Source organism: Calonectris borealis, chromosome 1, assembly GCF_964195595.1.
Source record: "Calonectris borealis chromosome 1, bCalBor7.hap1.2, whole genome shotgun sequence".
In the NCBI taxonomy this organism is placed as follows: Eukaryota; Metazoa; Chordata; class Aves; order Procellariiformes; family Procellariidae; genus Calonectris; species Calonectris borealis.
The window spans coordinates 87,514,525-87,541,907 of NC_134312.1; the positions used below are offsets into that span (position 1 = coordinate 87,514,525).

The following is a 27,383-nucleotide window of genomic DNA, read 5'->3' on the forward strand; positions in this document are numbered from 1 at the left end:
TGCTCGGTATCTGCAGGTAGCATTTCCAGATTACTGAAATGCACAGAATGTTGTTGGTCTTCTTTGTGAAGCCGTTACTAGATTAGGAAAATGATGAGTCATTTTCTGTCGTATCTGTGCCTCTGAGCTCCCTTGGACCTGATTACCACAGGTTGGCTAAATAAAGTGTGTGGCAGTATTTCCTTCTGTTAAGGAAAATTGTTAGTCCTAACTGGACTAACAGTGGAGCAGAAGTGGAATTGCAGGCAGAGTCTGCAGCTCTACAATTTCAGACCTTGTACAGGTACTTCTCTTTTATGTATTTGGCACATAGCTCATTGAAGTTTGTTTAAATTCCCTGGTTTTTGTTTTTTCTGGTGTTGGGTTTTCTGGGTTTTTTGAGGTGTGTTGTTTTTTTTTTTTTTTAAGCTGAACAACTCCACAAAAACAACCTCAGGCCTCTGAATTTTCACATAACTCAGCAATGTATAAATTTTGGTTTAAGATTGTATTTGAGCACGTTTGTTGAGCTTGAGTGGGCACATCATACAGTAGCTTAGAAGGAGTAGCATTGCATAAGGGTGCCTATCACTGACCTAGGATTGCTATAGACTTTGCGTACTGTTTCCTCCCTATCTTCTCTGGAGAGAAGAGTAACAGCAGGTCTGTGTCAGGGCTCTGTCTTGCCTGTCTGCAGTGGTGCAAATGTGATGTGGCTCAATGCTGGAGCATTCAGCATTCCTGAACTCAGCAGGCCAAGCAGCACCCCCAAAGCCATCTTGTCATTGCTAATGTTTCTTTCAGTGAGACAGCTGGACTAAGGGAAGAAGCTGTAGCCTCTCTAGCTCTCCTCATGACATCTCAAACCGGGTGCCTTCTCTAAGTGGTAGCAACTAAATTCTGTTCATCCCAGAATAATTTCAATCCCATATGATCATCCTCCAAAGCCCTCTCTTTGCCACCGTAACTATTATCTCAGCCTCTGCAGGTGTTCTACAAAGATCTGTTACACACAGCAATTTTTCAGATCTTTGAGTCCCAGCATCCTTTGCAAGGAAGCAATTGTCTGGAAGCTAGAGATAGCTCGTAGATGGAGCGGGACGGTGAAGAAGAGAAGGGGATATCAGTGAGAATTTTTCAGAAATGTTGGGAACCAATATTCTAGCACATTGGTGTTTTCATTTACTCCATGACTAAACTTTCTTCATTTACTGTCAGGAGGAGTCCTGTAGCCAGCATACTAGCTTCTTTCAGGTGATAGCATATGTCATTTTTATTGCAGCCTAACATCACACGCTGTGTATATATTGGCTATATAATATATATTAAATACTTTCTCTCTTTAGTTGTTTAAACGCCGAAATGTTGCAACAGCTGAAGAAGAAGCAGAGGAGGAAGTGATGTCAGATGGTGGCTTCCATGAGGCTCAGATGAACAACATGGAGATGACTTCTGTAAGTGATGAGAAAGGAATACAGTGTTTGTTGAAACTGGGCAGGCCTGTTGTGACTTGAGGGGAATGGAATTCCAGAAAAATGTGAAAAATGGCATTCAAAGAGCTTATGGACAGCTCTTAAACACCTGTCTCGGTAAACTGCCCTGAAACAGATTACATGAGAGAAAAACGTTATGGATAGAGTGAGCGGTTGCTCAGTGGATATGCTTTCAAGAAAATTAAATAAAATGTCATTGTTCCAGGCAGGCTGATTACGCACTGATTTTGATGTTCACCATTATGGGTGATTTTATCAACTGTTGCCCAGAGTTGTTGGAGTTTTTTAATCTGAAATTCATAATGCTTGAAACATGAAAATACAAACCAGACAATGTGTTATTGCAGTTTACAAAGTAAAAAGGGGCTCAGTGAAAATCTTTGTTAGCGGACTTTCAAGTGGCACCATTTTTAGCCAGGGTGCTGGAAACACAGCTAGACGTAACTTATCTATCCACATGTGTCCTTAAACTCCTTTCCAAGCTGGAATTTCATCCTACGGAAAAAACTTTTAGTGGAAATTAGACTTTTCTGCTTTCTCCATGTTTCTTTACCACAGTCCTCTTCCTGGAAAGAAAAATGGTAAGGGATTCAAGCTGTAACAGAGAGGTTTAAGGAGAGTGCAGTCTTCACTTAAAAGTCTGACCACTGATCTTCACACTTGTGTATGTATGCAGAGTATGCAAATGTTGTTTTCATAGAAATCAGGCTGGGCTTGTTTTTTGTTCGTGGTTATACCAACCTTGATAATTACTGAGAAACAGAGAAATACCTATAAACAGTGTGGTAGATCACTAATAGAATATATTGTTTTACTCTTCAAGATAGTCTTTAAACGTCATTCAAGTCCTAAATACCATTTAATCATTTGTGTGGAAGCTTATATGAAATTAATAGCTAGTAAAAAGTAAGGATAGGAGCCTATCTAATTGAGATAGATACTACCATTATACAGTTTACTATTTTAAATATCATTAATTTCAAGGTCTTAACAGTTGGAGCTGTTAGCTGTTTCAGACAAAGCTTAAGTATTTTCAGCACTGTCATCTGTCTCCCTATCTATCTAAGGGTTTGGATCAGATCTATCTAAGGATTTACATCAGAGGAAGTGGAAGAAAAAAAATCTGACTTTCCTTATGCTTCTTTACATGGGTTTACATGTGTGATGAACAGAATGTCAGATTTTACCTGGCATAAGAAACGTTGCTGATTTAATTTAGCCGTATTAGTGGAAACAGTCAGTATTATGGAAGATTAAATACTCTTACTTGATTATGATGACAAGCATTAGGTTTGTCAACTCTTCTAAAAATGACAGGTCGTGTACATTTTTGTGTGAGAGAATGAGTCAAAATGTACATGTTACAGAAATTAAACAATAGCATAATCAAAGTGGTGTTCTTGCGTAACAGTAATTGCTGTTCCAATTTAAACTACCTTTTGCTAAAGCTGACCATTTTACATACATTTTAGAGGAGGGGAGATAGGAAAAAAAGGAGAGAGAATACCGGTGAGAGATTCTGAAGAGTAATTTTCTTGCCATATCTTAAGTAAAATTTGAATTTTGGCTTCCAGAAAAGAAAGACTACACTTAAGAATGATGCTGCTTATGTAGATGTACATGTATGATGACTCATTTATTGTCCATAATGATCTTATCTAGGTTTTTACTCAATAAGAGAGAAACTTGATACCGGTTTAGCAAATGTTGTAACCTTTTTAGCACTAATCCCAAATTTTGTTTTCCCTCTTGCTCTCTATCACTCTCATTCTGTCTCCCCCACCTGAATCCTAGAGTGCAGTCATCACCTCTGATATGATTGAGATGATTTTCTCCAATAGTCCAGAACAGCAGCTTTCAGCCACCCAGAAGTTCCGAAAGCTTCTTTCTAAAGGTAAGGACTAAAATTACTTGGAGAAAAATGTAGAAGTGTCCCTGGCATATGTTTTTACTTTGACAGCAATAAAGGTTCAGTTTCATACAGAAATTTCTGGATGAAGCTCTGTTCTGCAAAATGTCAGCTAGATGTATGCAATAGTCACTTCTTTTCTTGAAATCTGTGTAACTACTAAGCGATGCAGATGTGATGTCTACTCTTGAATGTAAGTTTAAATATTGTAGGCAGTGTCTCTATGGCTCAAATATGCTGATATACCGAATTTTCTCTGCATGTGTGCATGCCAGAGTGACTTCACAACTGCTGCTGTGAAGCTGATCTGCCTAAATTACTGAGTGCATTAGTCTTTTGAATCATGTTACCTCAAAATTCAAGCTAGAGTCTTCTTATGGTGACAGATAGGAATCCATTGCCTTTTAGTAAAGGTAAAGCAGTATTGTAGAAAAAGAACATACTCTCAGACAAGAGGAGTCAGTATGTCATTGGTTATTATTTTGATGCAGTAATTTGAGAATTTCCCTACAAAGAAATGAATGTATCTAACTTTGCTTTTTATTTTAAATAGAACCAAATCCCCCAATAGATGAAGTCATAAGCACACCAGGAGTGGTGGCCAGGTTTGTGGAGTTCCTCAAACGAAAAGAAAACTGTACATTACAGGTATACAAATATAAATATATCTATGTTCTTATATTATGAAGGCATTCGGTGATGCAAATTAGGTAGAAAAAGATCAGTGATTTGTTTAATTAGCTGTACTTCCTCTCTTTTTCTCCACTAGGTTAAAAAAGCTATTTTATCTTCAGGGTTTCTAGCAAGACCTCTGGGGACAGGAGGGAGAGAGACGCGTCCGAGATGCATTGTGTTGATTGCTAGGATGGGGTCTTTACATTTTGTCATGTACCAAAAACAGAGTTTGAAATTTGGATCTCAACAGATGAAAAGCTATTAAACTAAACTCTAGTGTTTCTTCTTTGTACTAACTGAAGACAGTTTTAAATCTTTAGAATTATGACTTAAATTTTTGATTAAATTAAAAGAAGTTTAGAATTACAATCCATAATGATAAACGTAGAAACCCTGAAACTTACTTGCTTTTGTTTGAAAAACTAAATTGCATCTGCTACAATGGTGGTTAGTTTGTCTTTGACTTGCTTCTTGGAGCTTTGTCTCATTTTCAGCTGTTCTTTTTTCTGGTCAGAGTTCTTTCTTCTGGGCTAGCAGAAAATGAAAGAAAACAAATCATCTAGTAAAAGAAAAAAATGTGAACAGGTAACCATTAAATACAATATATAGGTTAGAATCAATGTTCTTTCAGAATGCATAAGGCAACAAGTTTGTTAATGCCATGTGAATCCAAATTTTGGTGAGTGGAGATACGCAAGAAATTGATACTTTTTTCCTTACACATTAGAGAAAAGGTATCATTTGTAGGAATTACTTTTCAAATTTATATCCACAGAATTCCAAAGGTCTGTTAGCTACCTTTGAGGAGTCTGTGGACAGTAACTAAGAGTATGTATCACATTTAAGCCAGTTTATTGGTTTGCAACTCCAGTGGAAAGTTTGTAAGCGATCTGATATAAAAAAAAATGGAATACCTTTTATTACTTATAGGACTCTGGCATGGAAGTGTAAGACAGGCAGATAAAGCGAAACAAGTCCTAATATTTGAAGGACATATTTGAATAGGAAGGGAAAATAAGGGAAGAGGATACTTCATCAAATGCAGATACATCTCTAGTTTAAAAAAATTTCAAAAGCGATTGAGTCAAATTCTCATGGCCTTACTGGTGTGACACATATTGTATTGGTTTTTACACAGAAAGAGCAAAAATCAAAGTTGAAACTTCCAAGCTTGTCCTAAAGAGTTTGTAACAAAGCATTGAAAATATAAACCTGAGTACATAGCTCTTGATATTCCATTCCAACTGGTGAATTTTCCTTCATCTTGCCCAATCTGTCTGCCTGCTTGGCTGTTCAGGGTCTCCAGGTAGAACTTTTTGCTGTGACCAGTTAGGAAGTTCCTCTTGACCTCACTTTTTAACACTTTTTTTTACTCTGTCAGTGTTTCCAAAAGTATTCCTTGGCACAGGCATAGATTTTGGGCTTGCTGTTCTAGGCATTCCTGACTCTAGCCTCGCTGTAGAAGGAAAGGATTTTCAACTCATACTGGGAACACTGAAGTATTTTTTTGCTCAGATGCTACAGGCACTTGTGCAGTGGATTGAATATGGAAATTTTTCCATGTTGATGAGGTTGGAACTTTGCTGATTCAGTGAACGCAGGTATCGGATATCTTGTGGGAAGACTCACTTTTTGTGTCTTGGTTCTTAGCCAGTAAGGAAAGGCAGCAGAACAGACCAAAGGATTGCATAGCAAAAAATAATATTTGAAAAACCACAGCAAACTTGATCTTGTTCTCATAAGGAACTTCTGCAAATTTTGATTTCAAGTAATATCGATAACTCTTAATTCTATGATTCTGATTCTTACTTTGCAAATTGTGTTAATTAGTAATATCTCATGCTTTCCCTACGCCAATTCCTTCTGTCTTTAAAAGACATTTAGCCTTCATTTTTGGTATGGCTTCTAGTAAACTTTCTTTTGTATTTTGTTTTCCAGTTTGAAGCTGCGTGGGTGCTGACAAATATTGCCTCGGGAAATTCCCTTCAGACTCGAATAGTGATCCAAGCAGGAGCCGTCCCCATCTTCATAGAGCTGCTTAGTTCGGAGTTTGAAGATGTACAAGAACAGGTAAAGATTAAGAACGGCATTGGGTTTTTTGTGTGTATGTGTGGTGGTTTGTGGGGTTGGTTTTTTGTTTGTTTGGTTTGTTTGTTTGGGTTGGTTTGTTTTGGTTTTGGATGTGGGGTTTTTTCCCCCCTTCCCCAGAAAGGAACAAGGCTATTCTGTAAGAAAGCCTGTAGAGGAAATGTAGTGTTTGGCAGTTTTGCACAAAAGTTCCTTTCTACCTAGTATGTGTTAAGATGTCTAAGCAAGTATTTTATTTTTCTTTTTCTGGAAATTATATATTTAACCAAAGCCAATGGGGTAATGCATTTTGATCTCTAAATGGGTTAATATTTTTCTGTGTATTGAGGAATTCAAGAAGCCTTGTTTAAAAAATTGCTTTAGAGATGGAAAGTTCATGCTTGTTTCTCCTGATGATAAAGCATGAGTGGAAATTATAGTTTGTTCTCTACGTTCCTTGCAGAGTAGATGAATATTCTTTAAGGCCCAAAGGGATCAATGTAAAGCACAGAACAAACATTTGATTCAGTAATTTCCGCATGAGGTCCATAACTTGTGTTTGAACAAGGATGCATTTCAGACGTATAATCTTGCTTTGAAGACTTAGGGTGATGAAATATTAATCATGTTAACAAATAGAATTTCAGTTAATCTTAATCCTAACTTGAAAGTATGTACATTTACTGTACAAATTTGACTAGCTTTGGGTCCAGGTATTTGCTTTTGTTTCATTGTCTACTCAATTAGTAAGCTCTCTGTTTTTTCCCATAGCTACTTACAGACCATAGCTTAAGCTTTTCTTGAGCAAATGAAATTAAGCTCTGCATTCTCATTATGAGGATATTTTTGTGGTGGTTGGTTTGTTTTTTTGGTGACCCTTTTCTGAATGTTTCTTTCTTTCAATATCTTTTTGTGGTGATGAAATTACAAGCATTGGATATTCCAGTAGCACTCTTCCAGCAATGCTGTTTGCAGAGATAATACCTCATTTTCATTTCTACTTGATACTTTGGTGTGTAAATATCCCAGATGTCTTTGCGGACTCTTTGCCATAGAAGCTAGCTGTGAGCTCAGGTTAAGCTGATTATCCAATATGATCCATTGTTCTTTTCAGAATCACTGACTACCAGGGTTCAGTTCTCCATCCTGTAAGTGTGACCTCTACTCTCTGTTCCTAGATGTCTGACCTTGCATTTGGCTGTATTGAGATGCATGATTGGAGGAGCCCCGACTCATAAGCATTGGATCGCTTTGTGTAACTTGCCTTTCTCTCTTATAGCTGGCTCAGAATGTACCACCTGTACTTAAAGGTGCCTAACATTTTCCACAAGACAGACAGATTTTTTTTTTTTTTCTTTTCACAGTTGCTTATAGCTTTCTAGTTCTTCCACTCTGCAACTTTCCATTTTCAATGGTCTGTCTCAGGCTGAATTATTTTGGAAAAGGTTTTTTAAGAGAAATTGAATTCAGGTGCTTGAGAAAATTATGTTAAAGGAAATAAGTGGGTTTTTTGTCCTTTTTTTTTAGCTTTCTTTGAGGAAATAAGTCTTTGTTGTTGTAGAAACTAGAAATGTGATAGGGAGCTTGCCAAAACAGCAGATAAATGCTACGTTCTGCCCATGTGAAAATCCTTCCAGACTTAGCTATGTGATGCTTTTAGAGTTTGGGTTTTTTGGGTTGAAATTGGTGGCATTACTTTCCAAATTCAACCATCACTTATACAGTGCTGTTCCTGCAGTATGATTGGTGCTTTGAGTGTGGTAAGGGCTACTCCATTTTTTTGCACCTAATGATCTTCTGTGCAAGAGCTAACTTTTTTTTTTAATTAGGTTGTTGTTATCATCCCACCTGATGTTCAGAGAGCAGGTGGGAAGAGCGAACCTGTTTAGAATGAGTTGTGCAGCCTTAAGATGTGTGAATTAACAGAAGAGCTTAGGGGCCACAGTTAAGTAGTTTATCTGCCTCCTTCCCCCTCTGCCTCCTAATAAACTGCTGACATGTTAAAGTTCAGATTGCAGGCAGGCAGAGTGGGTTATAATTACCAGAAAATATTTTTCTGTGTAATTCAGGTGCTGAATCCATGATCTCTCTATTACCGGTAGGTCTTTAAACACCAGTTACAAATTGCTCTGTAATAAGCTGTGCTAAAGAAGGAAGATGCACCACTGCGAAGTGTTCCCTACACCTTTTCATGGTGGGTTTCTGTCCTGCAAGTCTAGAGGTTGCAGCCCTGCTCATAGCTGACTTTGGATTTAAGGCAGGCCAACATGAAAGAAATCCTGTTTCTTCCAACAGCTTTTAAAAAACCCAAACACTTCACCATAATATCTACTAAAACAAAAATTAAAAGCATTAAGCACTTAAATGTTAGCTATTGTACTTCTGCATTACAGGATAGCATTAGTACACAATCGCATAGTATTTTTCCAGATGACTCTTGTCTCATTTAGTATATATACAGATTGTTGCCCTGGTAACAAATCAGCGGGTAGTAAAAGAGGCTTTTATTTGTCACACTGCAGCTGTGTTTGTTAAAGTTGGAACACATTGTAGTGAATGAAGGAGAGAAAAGGGAAGAGATTCTTACGATTAAGGCAATTGCAGGTTTCTGAGATAAATGTATCTACTGCTTAGTGTCTGATGCTGGACAGTTTGCTTATATCAGTTTTCAGTAAATAGATACTAGTTCTGTGTTTTTTGAATGCTCAATGGGAAATATTTGCATTTTGTTTTGTAGCTGAGGACAACTCAGCACTTTTGCAAGTGACTTTTGTAGTTAGGTCTGTATTTTGAGAGGATCTGGGCTTCTCAGGCTCGATTTCTGAAACTGGAAGATATTCGGCCATAATTTTCTCCCCTGTGAAATGATGATTCTTATCTTCTCTCACAGTAGTACTGTGAAGATTATTATTTGCAAGCAACTCTTGCTACCTTTGTAACAAATGACAAAAATACAGGAAAATACAGAAACTATAACTACATGTTCAGGGCAGATAGGCCAAAAGCTAGCCCTACAATCATATAGTAAAGGACGAAGAGAAAAAGAAATATTGAAAGCTGTGTTTAGTAAGCCATTCATTGTGCTAAGGGGGATAGTAATTCTGTAGAAGGAATTGTAAGTGGTAATATAATTTTGAATATGTATCATAGCATAAATTAAAAAGCAACTCATATTTAATATTATTTTAATTTAGCTTACTGGCTAATTGTTATGCACTGTTTTTGTCTTACAGTAAGACTTACACCACTGAATTTATCTTTTATTTCAAACTTCCCTTAGCAGTGGCTCAGGAACAGATACCAGTTTAGTTTATCTGATCATGATTTTTGCAGCAGTTATTTTTCATATTTATAAGCCTATTTTAATCTAATGTGTTGCACTGTTTCTTTTGCATATGCTAGTTTTTGAGTCTGGTGTGATTCTAAATCAGTGGTTTTATAGAAGTGAGTGTGAGGGAATCTTTATAACTATGTTTATTAAATAACATGTATTTTAATGAAATTATATCTTGTGTCTTTTTACAAGATCTGTTTCACATTAAGCTATGCAGGCTGACATTTAATTACCCTACCATCCTTTAACTCTTTCATTGTTTGCATTGTATGTCAGTCTTTCTCAGATATTCCCTGTGATCAGTGGTCATACCATTTGGCATTCATTTTTCCCACCAAAGAAATGGAGTTTATTACAGAAGCTACATCTCCACTATTTATGAAAAACTCTTTGGCTACATCTCTTCCTCCCCACAACCTATTTCTGGTTTTGGTGTACTGATTTTTAGATTTAGTCAGTGGCATACGTCCTAGCCTTCTTCCGCTTTAATCTTTTCTTCCAAAAGACATCTAGAAATTCAGATATGTTAGCCTGGAATTATTTATAGTGAAGGACTCCATCAAAGCCATTTAGACATGCTTAACGTTGATCTAGCTTCAGCAGTGTCTTAGCTGCAGTTCTCTCCTGAGTGCCCTTGCTGAGGTATTTAAAACCCAGATGTCAACTTGGGTTTCCTTGACGAACGTTGAATTTCCTTCAAAAACCATGCAAGGCATTACGCTTCCTGAGATGATTGAGATCGTCTCACAGTGGCAGATGTGTGTTGTTGTGCTCTGCTGGACAGCCAGTGGCAGGAACATCCCCAGCTGCCCTGTTCTCCTTTGGGAACACTTATGTTTTTGGCTAAAGCAACCCACGTGTTTTTCCCTCAGTATTTTTCCATTTGTAGTTGTATTGCTATGCCTTTTGGTAACCATCGTTTGTTTGGCAGAGGGGACCTGTGAGTCTGGTGACCCAAGTTCTGTTTGACTTTTACATCAGCAGTCCTACTAACTAGGCCTTAGTAATCAAAATCAGGAAAAACAGTTGAGGCAGGAGTATGAGCTACTTTCTCTCTTTGGGTGGATGATATGTGAGCAATAAGGAACTATGACCACCCCAGCCACTGAAAGAAAGGTGTTTTCTGTGTTGGGGCGTAGTAGAAGTCATCTAGGAATTTGGCCTTCTGGTATCCTTCCTTGTGTTCACTTATCCAATCACGCTTGTATGCAAGCTCATCTTCACCATCTTCATCCCAGCATTAGATCCATTTCCCAAGTCAGCGGCCAAAAGAGAAGGGGTTGATTCTCGCTTCATAATATTTCTTCTCCACCAAGAGACACAGACTCTACGCACCGTTGGTGGTTGGTTTAACACTTGGTTTAAATATCCAAAGGCCTAATGAAATAACGGCTGAGCGCCTTCAGAATCCAGGGGGAAGTGGAGTGTTGTCAGAAAGCGCATGGATTATTCACAGAAGGCACCATATGGCTCAACAGTACTCTACAAACTTGCACTTTACTGTTCTTCACCACTGAAGTTGTCCAGCACTGCAGGAAAAAACACTGGAGTTTAATAATGAGTAAAATAAACTGGAGACCTGCAACAGTCCCTACTCCGTTATTAGCAATAAATGCAAATTTATACAGGTGTATAAAAGTAGACGCTGTCAACTGACAAGGCAGCATTTGCATTTTCAGTTTACACACAACTTTGCTGCCTAAGATGTTGGTTAAAAAGTCAGACTACAAATCTTGAAATTAAGGTTCTTTTCATCTTCAGGTCTGGATGTACGTGTTGGAAAGTACTGAAATGGAATTTTTTTTTTAGAGTCAAATATTTTTTGGGTTTAATAAACTCTGAAATTTAATGGAATTAAATATCCTTTTACCTCTGCAACTTCCAGAAAAGAAGAGAAAAACATTTGGGATGTGTAGAATGAAGCCAAAATGTTATGGCAAGCAAGCCATTTGCATCTTGAGGAGTGCACAAAAGAAGCAATGGAAATCATTGAACGTTATTCAGACAAACAAACCCTGAAGACACTTGTCATTGTTCAGATGTCGTCTGTGGGAACCATGACAGAGCTTTGTATTCATAGCAGTGTCTGAGGAGAAGAATTTAAATGAGCTTTACTTAATGTTCCTCACTTATCTGAAGAGCTGAAGTAATTCCTTAAGGAAAGACATCTTCCTTGTTGAATAAAACCTGGCATATTTTTCTGAAGATATTTCAATTTCTTTGCATCTTGTGCACTATCAGTCACTAGCATTATAAGGATTTTTTGCAACATTCTCTTTTACCGGGTCCTGTGATATCAGACTACTCGGCCAGACTTCTCTTGCCATAAAAAATCAAGAGTGGGAAAGCAGTAGAGATGCTATTTGACTTCTCTGGTCAGACTTTTTGATGCGAGATTTGCTGTTGCAAAACCAGTCTGTCATTCAGGGTCAGAATGGATTCTTGGATTAAGTGATTATCACTGTTGTCAACCCTAAAAATAGATACTGCTGTAATGGCAGAAACAAAGTCCACAGACAAGTGGAACATGGCTTCCAGGGGTGTTTTAACATGTGTAAGGGTGTCCAGGCAAGGAGATTGTACCTTCATACAAAGTTACTCACATGTTCAATAAAAGGAAATTATTGCAAATTCTAACTTTTTTCACCCCTAAACGTTTTTAGAAGATTCACAAGTTTGTTTAGAACCAGCTGAAATCTTTGATTCATTCCTCAGGCTTCTCATTGCTGCAGAAATACAAGCATTGCAGTGAGCAACGAGCATGGCTTCTTACAGTTCTAATATGAATGACATTTGCAGGAGGTGGCATATGTTCTGTCTCTTAAGGTAAATTTTTCCAGTAGCTGCCTTCTCCATCTTGAGTCCATGAGGCTGCCAGACGCGAGGTTATACTTTTATTTCAGACAAACTGTTGTTACAATAGTTGTAAAATAATAAGAATTGGAATGAAAAATAAGTTTTCATGATGAAGATCAGTTTTGGGGGGACATTGCATAGTAACAGCTGTGCTGTTTCAAAGCAAAGGTCAGTATAGCCTGGTGCCCTGTCTCTGGCTGTGGCTGACAGCAGAAGCCTGGAAACTGGTAGGAGAACAAAACAAACTAATCCTTCCCCAGAATAGTCTCCTAGTCTCTTTTAACAACTTGCAGTTTAGGGACTTCCGATCGATCTATCTATGGTGTTATTGGTAATACTGGTACAGAGGAGGAGTCTTTTTATTTTGTATCTAGCAAACTGACATCTGTATCTACTTTTTGTATATACATTTTGTATATACATCTGGTTTTAGCTGTATTAATTTTGCAGGATTTGCTAGTGGTTTGGGGCCTCTAGAGTGGTTGGAGGCAGTTTTTTAAAGTAGCATCTTTTTGCCACGGTTTAAAAATACGTGAGAGTAGAAATCTAATGCAACAAATCGATTGACATCATATCGATAACGAATAAATAAGTTTATTTGAGATTATCCAAGAATTTCCTTTAGGTACCAAATTTGGCTTATTCTGTCAATTTTTTTAGAGGAGTAGTTTATTTCAAGTAGAGATACGGAGAGAAAAACATGTTTATTTTCTGTGGGGAACTTATGTATGTTCAGTTGGAGAAATAGTTATGCACTGTAACACATTTTACTGCAAATAAATACATAGTCTTCAACTGAAGAGAAATTTGGGAGGACATTCAGCTGCTGTCCATGATAAATAGGATTGTTTTTGTCCTCTGTGTGCAGTATTGGAAGTATTTCCAGTGGTTGTGTAGACATTGCGTATTTGGCAAGACCCATACAGATACACGTATCTATTTGATGTGACACTTAGCCCTCTGCTAACTTGAAATAAATAGCAAATGTGAGTTTCATACACTTTCTTGTGTGATAAAATATTGTCTGTAAATCGCATGGAATTAATAAAACGGCTTTTATGCTTCATATAGACTAGTTTTAATTTTTTTCAGTTATAGCTCTCATACTAGTGGACAGTGATATTAAAAACACCACTTGACCCAAATGTATAAGTAAAAACCAATTAAATCTTTTATTCTTATCATATTACAGAAGATAGATTTCATGCTTTTTAATTGTCTTCTGGTATTTTAGATCTTTTCTTCTCAAAATGAAGGGTTACAGTAGTACTGATGTCCAAAGGAGAAAATATTTGTCCTTGCATTTTGCCATGCGTATGTCTTAATAGGCAACCCTAGTTCTGTCTTGTATAATTTTCTCTTAAGGAATATGTGCCAATGCCCATCTGAACTCTTCGATTTTGAATATTGGTTTATCTTGCATATAGATGCTCATTTTCATCTTAGTTGGTGTCAGCATTCTTAATATGACTGTGTAAACAACGCATGCTTTTATGGCTTCTTAGGAAATACTAATATGGGCTGTTCCACACAAACATTTTTGGGTAGATACAAACTTGCTTGACCTGTGCTGTGAACATCTGGACTTGAACAAGCTCTGAACCAGGAGGAGTGTAGAATTAGTATGTTACTAAGCCTGAGGGAATAAGCTCATCTCTTATATTGTGGACAGAGCAAGGTTATGTCTGTCTGCAAAGTCTTTGGAGACATACATGTTGGCTGTTTTGGTATTCCTCTTAGATCTGTGTAAATATTCCTGGATCATATAATGAGCTTGGGTGTATATATGTAATAGTCAACCAGAATGCATTCCCCTTCTGTACATTGTCCAGGATCTAACAGTGAGAACAGAGTATCTCCCACTCTAATACATACACTGAACTGGTTGAATTGTGAGAATAAAATCAATTACTATTCTGTTTTTCATTGCAGGCAGTATGGGCTCTTGGCAACATTGCTGGAGACAGCACTATGTGCAGAGACTATGTATTGGACTGTAATATCCTGCCCCCTTTATTGCAGTAAGTTGTTTTAATATGTTTTCCAGAATTTTGTTTGAGTGTTTGATAAGACTGAAGTTTGTTTTTGCCTTGAAGAACAATAATAATTTTTTTATTGTGGACTAATCAGACTTCTTAATGGGGGCTCCTGAACTACTTTTGTAATGGAGCTAAAATGGAAACATGTTTTAGGAGCAGCTAAGCTGGAACTATTTTATTCTACAGAGTGGGTGGATGCCTGGGCTTATTATAGAGTCATAGAATAATTTCAGTTGAAAGGCACCTCTGGAGGTCATCTAGTCAAAGCCTTTCTTTATAGCAGGTGAGATCAGATTAGATTGCTCAACTACTTAACCAGTCAAATTTGGAATATCAAAGGTGGATTCCGTAACCACCTGGGGCAACCTGTTGCAGTATTTGACCATGGCATGGTGAAAAACAGTGTTCTGATACCTGATCAGAATTTTCTATATTTTACCTTGTGACAGTTGCCTCTTGTCCCATCACTACTTTGAGAAGGATCTGGCTTCCTCTTTCCTGTATCCACCTGTTAAACTGTTGCAGGCAGCAGTTGTATCTCCCCTTACACCGTCTCCTTCTAAGGCTGAACAAATCCAGGTCTCTAACCCTCCTGTTGTGTGTCATTTCTCTAGTCTGCTAATTACCTTGATGGTCCTCTGCTGAAGGACCATATTATTGCTGAAGCAGTGACATCATCTTGTGTTGTCATGTCCAAATTAGGATTACTCAGTCTCTGTCCTTTGCAAACTCTGTTTGCAGCAGTGGAGTTCTCCGGTGCTCTTATAAAGACATTGGTACAGTGTGGGATGGCTATGAGAAAAAGAAACTGAGTTGTTACAGTTGTGGAAAAACTAGGTCGTGCCTTCCTGCATTCCTCCCTGGCCAAACAGCACTGTGGTTAGTCACTTCTAAGTTGTCAGGAAAATGCCTTGTTTAGAGGCGTCACACTGTGTTTGACTTAATTAGCCAACTCCACAGACGTCTTTGTCAGTGCTAGGATCGATCTCACATAAAGGGCATCACAGTCCAACAGTGGCTGACGCAGCTTTGGTCGGTGTGATAGTCCTAATGTGAGAGGGCAGTTTTGGTATGCGGATCTCATGAAGGTGTCAGTATTACAATTCGTCACATCGTTGGGCTTCCTGTGTCTTACGGAGCAGAAGTTGAACCCTGCAGCTGGTGTGTGGATGCCACCCCTTAACAACTGCAGGAAGAGACTGGTTTGGGGTGGTCTGTAGGATCGTGTTCTAACAAGGACCCAGTGGGCAAGGCTCTCGTATGCCGGGAGTGGAGCCAGTGTGCACAGAAAGTCTGTAACAGTGCTTGCTGTGATGTACGTGACTGTCTTAAACGTTTGGGAAATCTTAAACCTGATTATACCCGTTTTCTGAGGATAAGTTTTGTTCTCCTTCACTAGTTAACATACAAAAGTGTAAAAGTGGGGCTGATTGGCTGAGACGGACAAAAAAATGCAGTTCAGCGAAGAGAGTACTCTCCAAAACTACCTGCACGTCCTTCTACTTAGAGTAATTTTCTCACAGTTCCTGTGCCTTTTGGCTGTTAATCTGCCACATCAGTATCTAAGCAATTAAATGAACACACTTTTAGTGTAATGGTTATTGTTCTTGTCAGAATACTAGGATTCATGTGTCTAGCATGTGTGTTAGTATCCAGCCATCAAGGATGATTTTCCTTAGGATGTATTTTCATAGGAAAAAAATCTAGCATATTTTGCCCTGGCGTTTGTTAAAATGTAGGCCTAAGTTTGTTTTAGTGATTCATGCAGTTGACCCTACAGGGCTGCCTGGCTTTGATTTTTAAAAAGCAAAGGTTGGAATTTTTTGTTGGTTTGTTTTAGATTGCTTTCAAAACAGAACCGTCTCACTATGACCCGAAATGCTGTATGGGCTCTATCCAACCTCTGCAGAGGGAAAAATCCACCTCCAGATTTTGCCAAGGTAAGAGATGTTTGAAAGGAAATGTGTTGTGAGGTGATGGTAGCCAAATAAGCAATAAGGGTGGTGAAACTTAAACTAAATAGCCGAAATATTTCAGAATTTCTCTGCAACAATGTATGGGCTTCTTACAGATGAAGTTTTTGAAGGTATTTAGTCCTTTGGGCAGACATTCACAACCACTGTTTTAATATAGCTGCCTCCTAGCTTTCTGTTACTGTTCCTGTGCTGTGTTCTCCTACAGCAGAACAAAACTCTGTACATCTTGGGTGCTGTAGTGCAAAGTATGGCACATCTTAGCGGACAAGTATGAGTTTAAGTTGCCAGACATTGTACTGTAGAGGCTGAAGTGCTTTTCATAGTGCTTTTCTGCTGACATGCTTCTCCGTACTTGTTGTAGCTACAGCCCTGCACAGAAGTGCTACCTAGGTCTGAAATTTTCTGAGTGTTGAACCTTGAGATGCTAGTGCCTAGTCCTATAATGTCACATATAAAATGAACTGACATGTTAAAAAATCTTCTGGCCCTTTTAATTGCACAATGTATGTATCTCCTCTTACTGTCTTACAGGTTTCACCTTGTCTTAGTGTGCTTTCCTGGCTGCTCTTTGTCAATGATACAGATGTATTAGCTGATGCCTGCTGGGCTTTGTCCTATTTGTCTGATGGCCCCAATGATAAAATCCAGGCTGTGATTGATGCAGGAGTCTGCAGAAGGCTTGTGGAATTGCTGATGTAAGAAACTTGTTCTGAGCAAATGTACTATCAACTCTTTTCCCTAAAATCAAGGTTCCAGCAATAGGAAGTTTAATTAGATATGTCTTGAAATGTAGTCATTTCCAAAAAGCAAGATTTGACTTTCAATTTTACCTGTCTGTGTTCAGTCTTCTCTATTTGTTATAAGTAACAGAAACAATGGAACTTTTCTTGTACTAGTTTTGCTATTTCTTAAGAGATTTTTTTTCCTGCACCCAACAGCTGCATTTTTGTAAAATCCATAATATATACTGGAATTTTCTCTGTGCCATTGAAGTCCGTGTTATAATTACCTACCATTGAAATTGCTGAAGGATATCAAAGATAGAAATGTAAGAAATAGTAAAATTTACTAGAATTGCCAGTACTAGGGACTTGAAATGTAAATAATTTCCTAATCCCTTACTGTAGAAGAGTATACACATACTTTGGTCAGTAAAGTATAGCTGTGCGAGTTGGAGTCAGGGAGACTGGCCTTGTTCAGAGCCATTTCTTCAGGCCTAAGAGAAGCACATGGAGCATTCAGTTACCTAAGAACAAGAAAAAATGGTTTTCAGTGATGTAAATAAAAAAGACTATTAAGGCTTTTAAGATTAAAGCAAATCTGATGCTGGATTAACGAACAGAAGGTATTACCCTAAGGTACCTTTTTATAAAGAAGTGTTTTCATTTGAGAAAAAGATTTCTTACTTCACCCTTCCTATTCCAATCCTGATTTAACAATGATGATGGGGGGATGCATATGATGACAGAAGATGATCAAACAGCTGTATGAGTTAAACACACAGCTTCTATCTGTGTTCCTCTGTCTCATTCTCTGCCTTTGTGCGTGCTACATTAAGTGTGTTTCATAGTTAAAGCTGATTACTTTTCCTTCCTAAGGATGCCTATACTCTGTAGGACTTGTATTCTTTTAATCTCATATTTTATTTTTATGCTGCTGAATGGTATGTAAAGGCCTAAATATTTAGAAACCCTAGAAAGACTTACCATTAGTTTAAAATCAGAGTGTTTTGATTCAGATAGTGAGAGTTAAGTCAGGTTTAGCAGGGAGGTTTTCCCCTGGCTGATTGACGTTCCTTCCTTGAGGATGTAAAGATGGAGATGCTTCAGGATGGTTAACACTTTGATCTTTCCTTGGTAATTTTAGGCACAATGACTACAAAGTTGTATCTCCTGCCTTACGAGCTGTTGGGAACATCGTCACAGGAGATGATATCCAGACCCAGGTATGGATTCACTTTCTTTTGTGTTGTACTGTGGTTCATCTTTGTTAGTTGTGGTAACCTATTCACAAGCACCTCCCCTTGTTCCTTTTGAAGTTTGAAATTGAAGGATTGATGACACTAGTTGCCTCAAAACCTGTGGTGGTTTTCATCGTTTTTCGGTTCAGTCCCAAACTACTGGTGATTCTTATGTAGCTATGTCTGGGATTTGTACATAGCTTATTTTGTGCAATACCCTTTGAGGGTTGGTTTTTTTTTTTCCTGGTTTGTTTAAAGCAAGTCTGCCTCTTAGGCTGAATTTTATGCTGAATGGTGTGCCATGGTAGGGCCATTGAAGGCCTGTCACATTTGATACTGTGGACAGTCTGTGATGAATATACCAAAAACAAGTGTCTGGTCAGATTTTGGATGGTATGTAGCTGTGTCTGGGCACATATTTGCAGAAGCATAGGTAGGAGGCAGTGACTCCCACCACTGTATTGGAATTAAACTGGGAGCTAGGAAGCCTGATGCTTCAGAGGCACTAGGTTGCTTGGTAGGTTTTGCAAAGGACAGCAGCTCCCACTAGTTTTTAAAATCTGTGGGAGTAGAGAGTCCGTGCTTTGCATACATGTGTTACCTGTGATCCTGGTGGCAATCTCTTTTTACATGTAGAGCAGAAGCTCCAGTTATGGGCTTCTGCTGTTTTACCTTATGTTAAAGTTTTTTCTAACTTCTTTGTGCATTCTGACACCCTTTTGTGAGGCTCAATTGGTAATATGAGGAAGAAAAGTACAGAGTAGGCTACAGCTCTTGAAACTTTACTGACTCTTGGCCTCCACCTCTAGTTCACAAATAAAAAGCATGCTTGTGTGGTGCAGAGCTGTCTGACAAATGCACAACCAAGTTGGATTGAAGTGATAGGCTCAAAGAGGCTTGCCGTGATGGGCGATTGACTTTACTAAAACTGATGGCAGAAACGGGATCAAGAAGTGGCAGTAGCTGCGAATGGGAGGGTGCGTGCAGTGGAGGCAGTGAAATGGACATCCAGGAGGTAGTGGTAGCAGTTAGAGATGTGAGATGACGTGAAGAGTTTGAAAAAAGATGCTTTCAGTGAGGTGTAGATGCATAAAGCTTACGATTCCCCATGCAAAGTGTTAAATTACTCCTTCCATGTAAATTGATGCCAAAGTTAAAATCCAAGTTCCTAATTTTGAGGCTTCTTTCAATGCTTTTTTTTTTGTTTGTTTGTATAAATATATCCTTTGGAATTATGTAGTTCTGTGACAATGAGATCAGAGATAAAGATGAGTTAGCAGCAGCAGGACACTTTGAATATGTTATCACTAGTGCTGGAAATGATTTTTTGATTGTTACAATATTTCTTCTGTAGCTGAATTGCATTCTTGTATTTTTTCAATGGCATTTGTTTTGCAGATCAGTCATAAGAATGACTGAGGTGCATTCTGTGATTTCATAGTTTTATTAAAAATAAAACCACAAGGGACTACTAAATCACATGTAATGCAGGTTATTAAATACTGCATAAATCTTAGATTTTAATTCAAGAAAATGTTTAAACTTCTTTGTTGTGCACAATTTTTTAAGAGGAGCGTACCATAAGCTTTCCTAAAATTCTAGTTTAAGTAGGATAGCTTGATAGTCCTCCCTGCAGCTTATGTTGTATGGTAAAGAGGGCTACAGAATGCACATAAAAATCCTTAATCAGAAGGAAGAGCCCAGCTTTGACAGTTGATACGTTTTTGAATATGTGAGAAACATACCGGACAGTTGCCTGAAAACTTCTCTGTACAACCTCAGAGCACAAACGTGCTTTTATTTTAATCTCCTTTCCAACTATTAACAATTGACAGTGTTTGGAGATGGCTAAAAACATAGATACTGTGCATGAAATTAAAAAAAAAAATCTTTCTTGTCCCAGCAGATACCTGATACAATCCTGAACCATAATCTTTGCTTTTTTAATCTTAATTTGGAGTAGAAAGGTTTGGGGGGCAGGGGAGAGGGTCGGGGATATAAGCAAGGGAATTCAGTCCACAGATTCCAAGATCAGAAGTCATCACCATGATTCAGCTTGAATCTCTCCTCCTTTTGACCTCCACAGACTGAAGAATTTCTCATAAAATTCTGTTCCACATTGTCTTTCTAAGCTGCCTGCTTTTGCCGTACAAAGCAAAACTACCATGCTTCTTGTTAGGCTCTTCCAATTTTTGACTGACTTGTAAGAAGTTGGAATTTAATTTAAAAAAAAAAAAGAAAAAAAAAGTCTTTCATTTTTCAGTCATTAGATCCTGTTATGCCCTTTCAGAGGGTCAAAAAGCCCTTTGCTATTGAGTATGACATAGTCAAGTATTCTGTCTTGTAACATCTCTGTTCTGGGGCATTTTCTCTTGTACTTTGGGCACTTAAAATTTTGATCTTGGAAATGCAGATTTTCCTGCAACTTTTCTGCTCTGTAAAATTGCCATTTTTTACAATTTTTTTTTAATAAGAATTGCCCATTCATAATGACACTGGACACAACACTGGCAATAGTCTGCCCCACTGTGCCAGCTGGTGTGGAAAACAGAAGTAGTTGGAGCTTCTAAGTATACAAAAATACAGAAAACAAGACGACAGGAAAATACTGTCATCTTATTTTTGCTTGCTTATAATGGGCTTAGTATCTTCCTGTGTTCAGGTCACACTGAAATCCTAATGAAGGCATGATCTCTTACCTGAATTACTCAGTTGTTTTGCTCATTAGCTTTCCTGCAAACATTTATTTCTTAGTTCTTGCTGGTTTTTTGTTTTACGTTTGGGTTTTGGGTTTTTTTTAACTTTTTGGGATCACCTGATGCGATATGCTTTTTAGATTTTGAAGACACTGTATTCCTTGTTCCTGTGATTCTTTATCCTAAATTTCCTCTAAGGTTTGGTTTGTTTGGTGTTTGTTTTTTTTTTTTCTTTTGTATTCAGGTAATTTTGAATTGTTCAGCCCTGCAGAGTTTACTGCACTTGCTAAGCAGCCCAAAAGAATCTATCAAAAAGGAAGCATGCTGGACAATATCTAATATAACAGCTGGAAACAGAGCCCAGATCCAGGTAATCTTTTCAGCTATGATCAATAATCTTTGTCTTGCAGGCTAGAAGAAACACACATCAGGCGGTACACTGTTTTTTGTATATAAAGTGCATATTTGTATGTATACACAGTCACAGATATATAATTACATATAAGCAGAAGTATATTATAGGCTCTGTGCATAATTAGAATATTTCAATTGCCCAGTCATATCTCAAATTCAAATTATTTAATTTTATAATCATCTACAGATTATAAGGGGAGGAGACGGTCATGCTAGCGAATGACAAAATGAGGCTAAGCTCAAGAAAACCTTGTCTTAAATAATTTGCTTCGTGCCTTTGACAATCACTAAAATACAGAAATTCTCAAGTATGAAAAGAGTAAGCTACAAACTTTGAGAATCAAATAACTTTTCGTGTTTCTTGATTTCACCACCAGACACCTACATTGTAAAATACTTTCTTTATTCCTGTTTATATTTTCTTATAATTCCTGATACAGGCAGTTGTGCTTAGCCAAATCTAAAATTCCTATTTATTAAACTGAACAATAATGGAGGATATCTAACATGTTGCATTGGGATTTGTCCTTTCTGATTGTACCAAATTTTGTAATCCCTTAATGTTAAGTGACAGCACACAGAAGCAAATTAAAGTCTCACCCCCTTATGTCAGTCCTTACAATTAGGCCTCCAAAAGACCACATCTTTGTTCTGAGTCTGGACTTGGTGTCAGCCATCAGGAAGAATTCCCATGACTTGTCTCCAGATGGTATAAATGAGCGATTGACCATCTCTTCCCCAGAGAAAATTTTTTCTTTGACTGGATAAAGAAGAAACTGCTAAATATATTTTGTTTTCCCTGGATATGGAGTTTTTTCAGAACAGCTATACTAGGGGAATCTTTTGCTTGGCTTTCAAGGACAATGCCTCATTCCTTCTCTTTTTCAAAAGTGATGGAAAAACAGACTGTAGTGAAACCAGGCTTTATCTGATAAATATACCAGGTTCCTATCAAGGCAGTTGAATGAAAGTCTCCTCATGTAAATCAACTTTAATTCTTCTGAAGTTACATTTCTCAATGCTCTTCTCCCTCTGGATACAGAGAGTATTTTCAGAGATTGCAGAGGATGCATGGAAGTCCAGTTGGACATATCTATTCTTTGAGGAATAGAAATAAATAGCAGAAATACTAGACATTAGAAATATTTGTCTCATTCATTAGTAACCAGACAGAAACAATGCATGTTCGCACAAAAAGTAAACCAAGTCCCATAATACATTGGCAGAAGTGGCCAAGGAGTAGTTCTTTCTTCCATATCCTTTTCCTTCAAGGCAGCTTGACACTTGGTAGTCTTATATCTGATGGCTCTGGATTATTCATTCTATATGATCAGAATTAGCATGAAGTGGTTAACCCCCTTCACCCAAAGGATGGAATTACTTCTCTTTTTTTCAGAAAACTTGCAGGAGATTGTAAAAACACTGCATGTTTTTCCTGAGGAAAAAGTGTATTATAAACTTTGAAGGTGGCACTTGCAATCTTTTGGCTATACAGAACGTTCAGCTGCTGAAGGGGCAGCGTAAAGCCTTAATACCTTGAATGAGGTCTTAATCTTCATCTCAGAAAACAGGAAATAAAGTTAATACTTCTGTGGAAGATAGATAACTCATTCTCTGCTAAGCTTCCTGGAATTAAGAGTGAATGCTCATCTAACTTCAGAGATGCTTATCTTAAGAAATGAGTAGGCAAGAAAACAAAACTTAGGAAGATGGAAAGCTGTGTAGGTCCTTCTTGTCTGATGTAAGGATGTGACTAAGATGGAAGTGGAACTGCGAGCAAAGAAATCTCCTACAGTTGTATTTGCTCTGGCTTTCTCAGTCAAGATTTTACTTTTACCACTGAAGGTCATGTTTTTTGTCAGATATAGAGAATTATATGGTTACTTAATCTAACCTTGGTAGAGCTCCAAGAATTTTGATTCTGCCTTTATTGTGGCTTGTGTGTTAATCTGTGGATTAGCTGAATTTCTAACAAAAAGTGCTGTGTAAAATCAGCAACGGTACCATTGTTTTTTCCTGCATCGGCAATTGTAATTGCTGTGCAATTAGCAGTGCAGAGAAGGTAGTTACTACTGCTCGTACTAAGGTAAAAATGTTTTTGCCTTTGCTTTTCTTGCAGTGAAGAATCTTTTGGCTGCTTTATCCATGCTGCTACCACCTTAGAAACAGGGAGGAGCAGTATTTTCTTTCTAGAAGGCCATTTCTGATTTTCCTGGAAAGTCTAAGAGTATGTTCTGGGGAACAATCCAGCCCAATACATTTTCTTAACTTTGTGTTTTTTCCCCAAGTCTATCAGAGAGTTGCTTCAGGATCATATAGGAATGTTGCAGACTTAAGAGAAAGAAGAGCTTGAGAAAGTCAGATATCCCTACAAGTCATTCCATAAAGAAATAAGTATCGGAAGTGGCAATAGAAAGTAAAGTTTGTTGTTAGAGCATTTTTTCAAAACTTCAGCATCTCTTTTTTCATATTCTTGATCTACTGAAGATACAGTTGTGAAGAGTCCTAGAGGTAACTTAAATTCTAGTGCACCAGAAGCTGTTTCAATAGTGTATTCACTTCTGTGACTTCTACATAAGTATTCACTGTACTACGTCGTCCTGTTCAAGTGAAGGAGTAAGTGCCAGTCCTTGTTTGCACAGTATTCTTACACCTGGTATCCACTACTCAGACATGTAAAAGTAAGGTTTTAGGAGGAGAGTCTTAACTACACCCGTGGTAATCCTCTGTCTTCTAAACTGTTATCACATCTTTATTTGAAAACAAGTAAGGATAAAATAATCTTTCCTTTGTTAAAACAAAATTTGCCTAATCTAGCTAAACAAAATTGTTAGGTACATCTATGCATGTGTGTGTTTAGTAGTTTTTAAAGGTTTTGGGGTGTTTTATCACCAGTTTAGATCAGCCCCCTTTCTACTGAGAACAGATTAGAGTTGCTTTGCGACTTGAAAAGGTGAGGTGGGAAGGCAGGGAGACGGAAATGAATGCTATGAGCCATTAATATTGCACCTTCATTTCTAGCAGGTGATTCTTTAGAAGTACAAAAAACCCCTTAACTCTGCATAGAAATATAGTTGTTGTAGTTGTGTGGGTAGAAGTTTTCTTTCTCAGCATTCCTGCATTGGGAAGAAAACACAGTGTCAACCAAATCACCAAAATACATGTAGATTTAAAAGAATCCAACTTAAAGCAGCTGCCTTGGGATATATCACAGACAAGGTTGGAAGCATGTTGATGTGATACACAAGTCCAGGGGAAAAATGTGAGAAGTGGCTTCTCAGAAGTGAAAGCTGTGGTTCATTTAAGAATCCCTTATGAGTAATCGAGCTGCCTTTGAACTCCAAGCACACACATGCTATATAGTGAAATACTGACTGCCCTAAGTGCATCCCCAATTTAATCTATACTGGCAGTTATAAAAATGAGATTAAAATAATAGTGTTTCTGATTCTGAGCAGGAGATAACTATCCTGGTAATTATGACATATTGCAAATCATGTCCATCATGAGGCTTAGATTTTTGGAACTGCAGAAGGAGACCTGTTAGAGGAAAGTTGTGAAGTAAAGGACATTGGGGAATGTTTACAACATGCTTGATCGGAGATCTCGAGGCCACTGTTTCTTGGAAGTAAAATTGGCAATTGCAGGTGTAATTGCAATTATTATCTCGTGTTGAAGGGAAAGTCTCATCACAGATGTGTAGCAAATTCCAGAAAGGCTCTGATTCTTTAGTTTCTCTTCTCAACCTAGAGAATGTCATGTGAGATGCAAGGTGTGATGAAACCTCCTTTCAGCTCCAGAGCTGATACCTCTGCTTTTCTCAGAAAACTCCTTCTCTGAGACAACTTCAGACAACTCCTACTCAATGTCAAAATCATTGTAAACATTTGAACTAAAAAACACTTTACAATAATTTCTGAAGTTGGAAAATGCTGTTAGGTAAAGTGTTTCTTGAAGATGGTCATGTGCTAAAATGGGAATAAAAGCCTAGTCTGTTTTCAGTAGCTTGTGAGGACAAAGGACAATTCCCACCTGGGAAGAATATCTGATTTAACTAAGTTCATGGATGAACCTATTACATCTGTGAGTTGAGGTATTTTTTTTTCTTTCTCTAAATTAATTTCACATTGTGATGAATTAAAACATTACTTCTTGAGAATCGGTCTTCCTTACAGAAGGAATTCTAAAATACTAGATGCAGCTCTAAACTAAATAATTTATTTTCCTTTCTCCCCAGTCCCTCCAAATTGCTCGATAGTTCCTATTAGAGGTCAGAGACTGTAGGCAGATCTATTCCAGTCTCTATGATACTAACGGGATTTTGAACATGCACAATCTTTAGCCAGAAATCAGAGAAGAATTATTTCAGCACATGGTAATTTTTTTCCTGAAAGTTAAACGTCTGCCTGGCATAGTAAACCACATTATTGCAAGTTACTAGCTGATGTAACTAGTGGGTTGTTGCTCCAGAGCAGTTGGGATGTTGGAATACTATGGAAACTTTGCGTAGTGCTCAAGCCATAATCTAGCCATCCCTTCTGCACACCAAGAAGAAAATGAAGTATTTCGGTAAATCTAATAGGTATTTTACCTAACCAATATTAACAGACAGAGCTATATTTAGTGTTGTTTAAGATTGCATTGGGTTACACTCCCTCCATCCACCCACTCTAAAGTATAGAAATATAAAGTTAGAGGGAAGGACTTCTATATTCATTTCCACTTTCATACTGCCTACAATGCTGTTTGGTAGCACACTCCAAAGGCTTTCACTGCCATTTCTAAAAGACAGGACAGCAGCCTATCACCATTAGATTTGCACTCGAACACAATCAAGCAAACTCTTTCTAGTGTTAAGGCCATATAGGTTAACATGCATGAAATGTGTGAAAGTAAGTGCTGAACTTTCTTTTGTAGCTAATGTTAAAGCACAAGAGGTTTGGGTTTTTTCCCTACCAAAGGTCAAAGTGAAAGCCTTTCAGAGTGTGTTCTCAACAGTGCCTAGGCAACAGAAAAGTGTGGTGGAATACAGCAGTCTTTCCCCTCTTTATTTCTGTGCTTTTAAGGTTTGGGTTGGATGTGTATATCCTGATGCAGTCATGATTGTCACTAAGTATAGTTTTTGTTTGTTAATTTCCTAGTTTGTATACAGCTTTGCTGTACTTCAGTGGATAGCTTCCCCAGTCAGGGAGAAGGGGAACTACATCTTCCTGGGAGTCAGAAGGAGAACTGCACAACTGAAGCTAAATCCTGACTGTCGACCCTTCTGAAGGGTATGAAAGGCTATCACATACCTCAGAAAATGTTCTGTGTCTAACTTCGCAACCCGTTGAAAAGCTATGAAAGGCAATACATCAGACACAATCTTCCATATCTGACAGTGAAGACATCATAGGAGTTCTCTCCTGTTGACAGGTTAAGAAACTTATAACTTCTTTTCTAATATACCTTAAATTCTCACAAGAACATCTAGAAACCTGAGTATGGCTAGGCATGGTAACAACAGGATCTGTGCCGTATTTTTTTCCTCCTTTAGGATTTCCTATCCTTACTGAAATGTGACATGAGCAAGTGTAGCAAATGATACCTTGCCCGTCAGTTTTAAAAACTCTGGAATGAAATACATTTTTACAAGTTGGAGTAAAGATACAAGCTAAGAATTGTCAGAGGCCCTTCTCCAAAAAGACCACAGTAACGCTGCAGACATGGAAGAGGAATGACATGATTCACACAGAGTTGTGGTTTACACAGGCAAGCTGTGTATCAAATTACTTAAATATAAAGTATGTTTGGTTTATGCCATAGTTTGCACAAGTGGTCTAAAATCTTCATATGCTTGTGGTGGCAGGACTTCAAAAAGTGTCTCAATGTGGAGCAAAATATGACATTACTGACAAGGTCATATTTGTTTGAGGACCAGCAAAAGTCAAAGGTTAATCATTGTCAGGTTTACGTTTGTGTTTAAGTACAAAATCTGTTTTCAAG

At 37.9% G+C, this 27,383-nt stretch overlaps 1 protein-coding gene and 1 long non-coding RNA gene across 5 annotated transcripts in view; one reads left to right on the forward strand and one right to left on the reverse strand.

The window, feature by feature from the left end:
- The window catches only part of KPNA1 (karyopherin subunit alpha 1), a 61,135-nt gene that overhangs the window by 13,844 nt on the left and 19,908 nt on the right, over positions 1–27,383 (forward strand). The window contains exons 3-12 of one of the 4 annotated variants that reach the window (XR_012676155.1): positions 1,326–1,433; positions 3,267–3,366; positions 3,935–4,029; positions 5,995–6,126; positions 14,246–14,334; positions 16,193–16,292; positions 16,860–17,023; positions 18,195–18,273; positions 21,229–21,354; positions 26,540–26,813. Coding sequence is in view for 3 of the 4 variants with exons in the window: in XM_075165576.1 (XP_075021677.1) it covers positions 1,326–1,433; positions 3,267–3,366; positions 3,935–4,029; positions 5,995–6,126; positions 14,246–14,334; positions 16,193–16,292; positions 16,860–17,023; positions 18,195–18,273; positions 21,229–21,354; positions 26,540–26,668 (1,122 nt within the window). In the remaining variant the exon portion in view is untranslated. The remainder of the gene's footprint in view (positions 1–1,325; positions 1,434–3,266; positions 3,367–3,934; positions 4,030–5,994; positions 6,127–14,245; positions 14,335–16,192; positions 16,293–16,859; positions 17,024–18,194; positions 18,274–21,228; positions 21,355–26,539; positions 26,814–27,383) is intronic. The other 3 variants (XM_075165576.1, XM_075165588.1, XM_075165563.1) reach the window with 3 other exon arrangements.
- LOC142089328 (uncharacterized) lies at positions 15,053–18,167 on the reverse strand. Its single transcript, XR_012676172.1, has 3 exons — positions 18,035–18,167; positions 17,472–17,574; positions 15,053–15,144 (listed from the first exon to the last, which is right to left on the reverse strand). It is a non-coding gene; the product is annotated as an uncharacterized LOC142089328 (long non-coding RNA).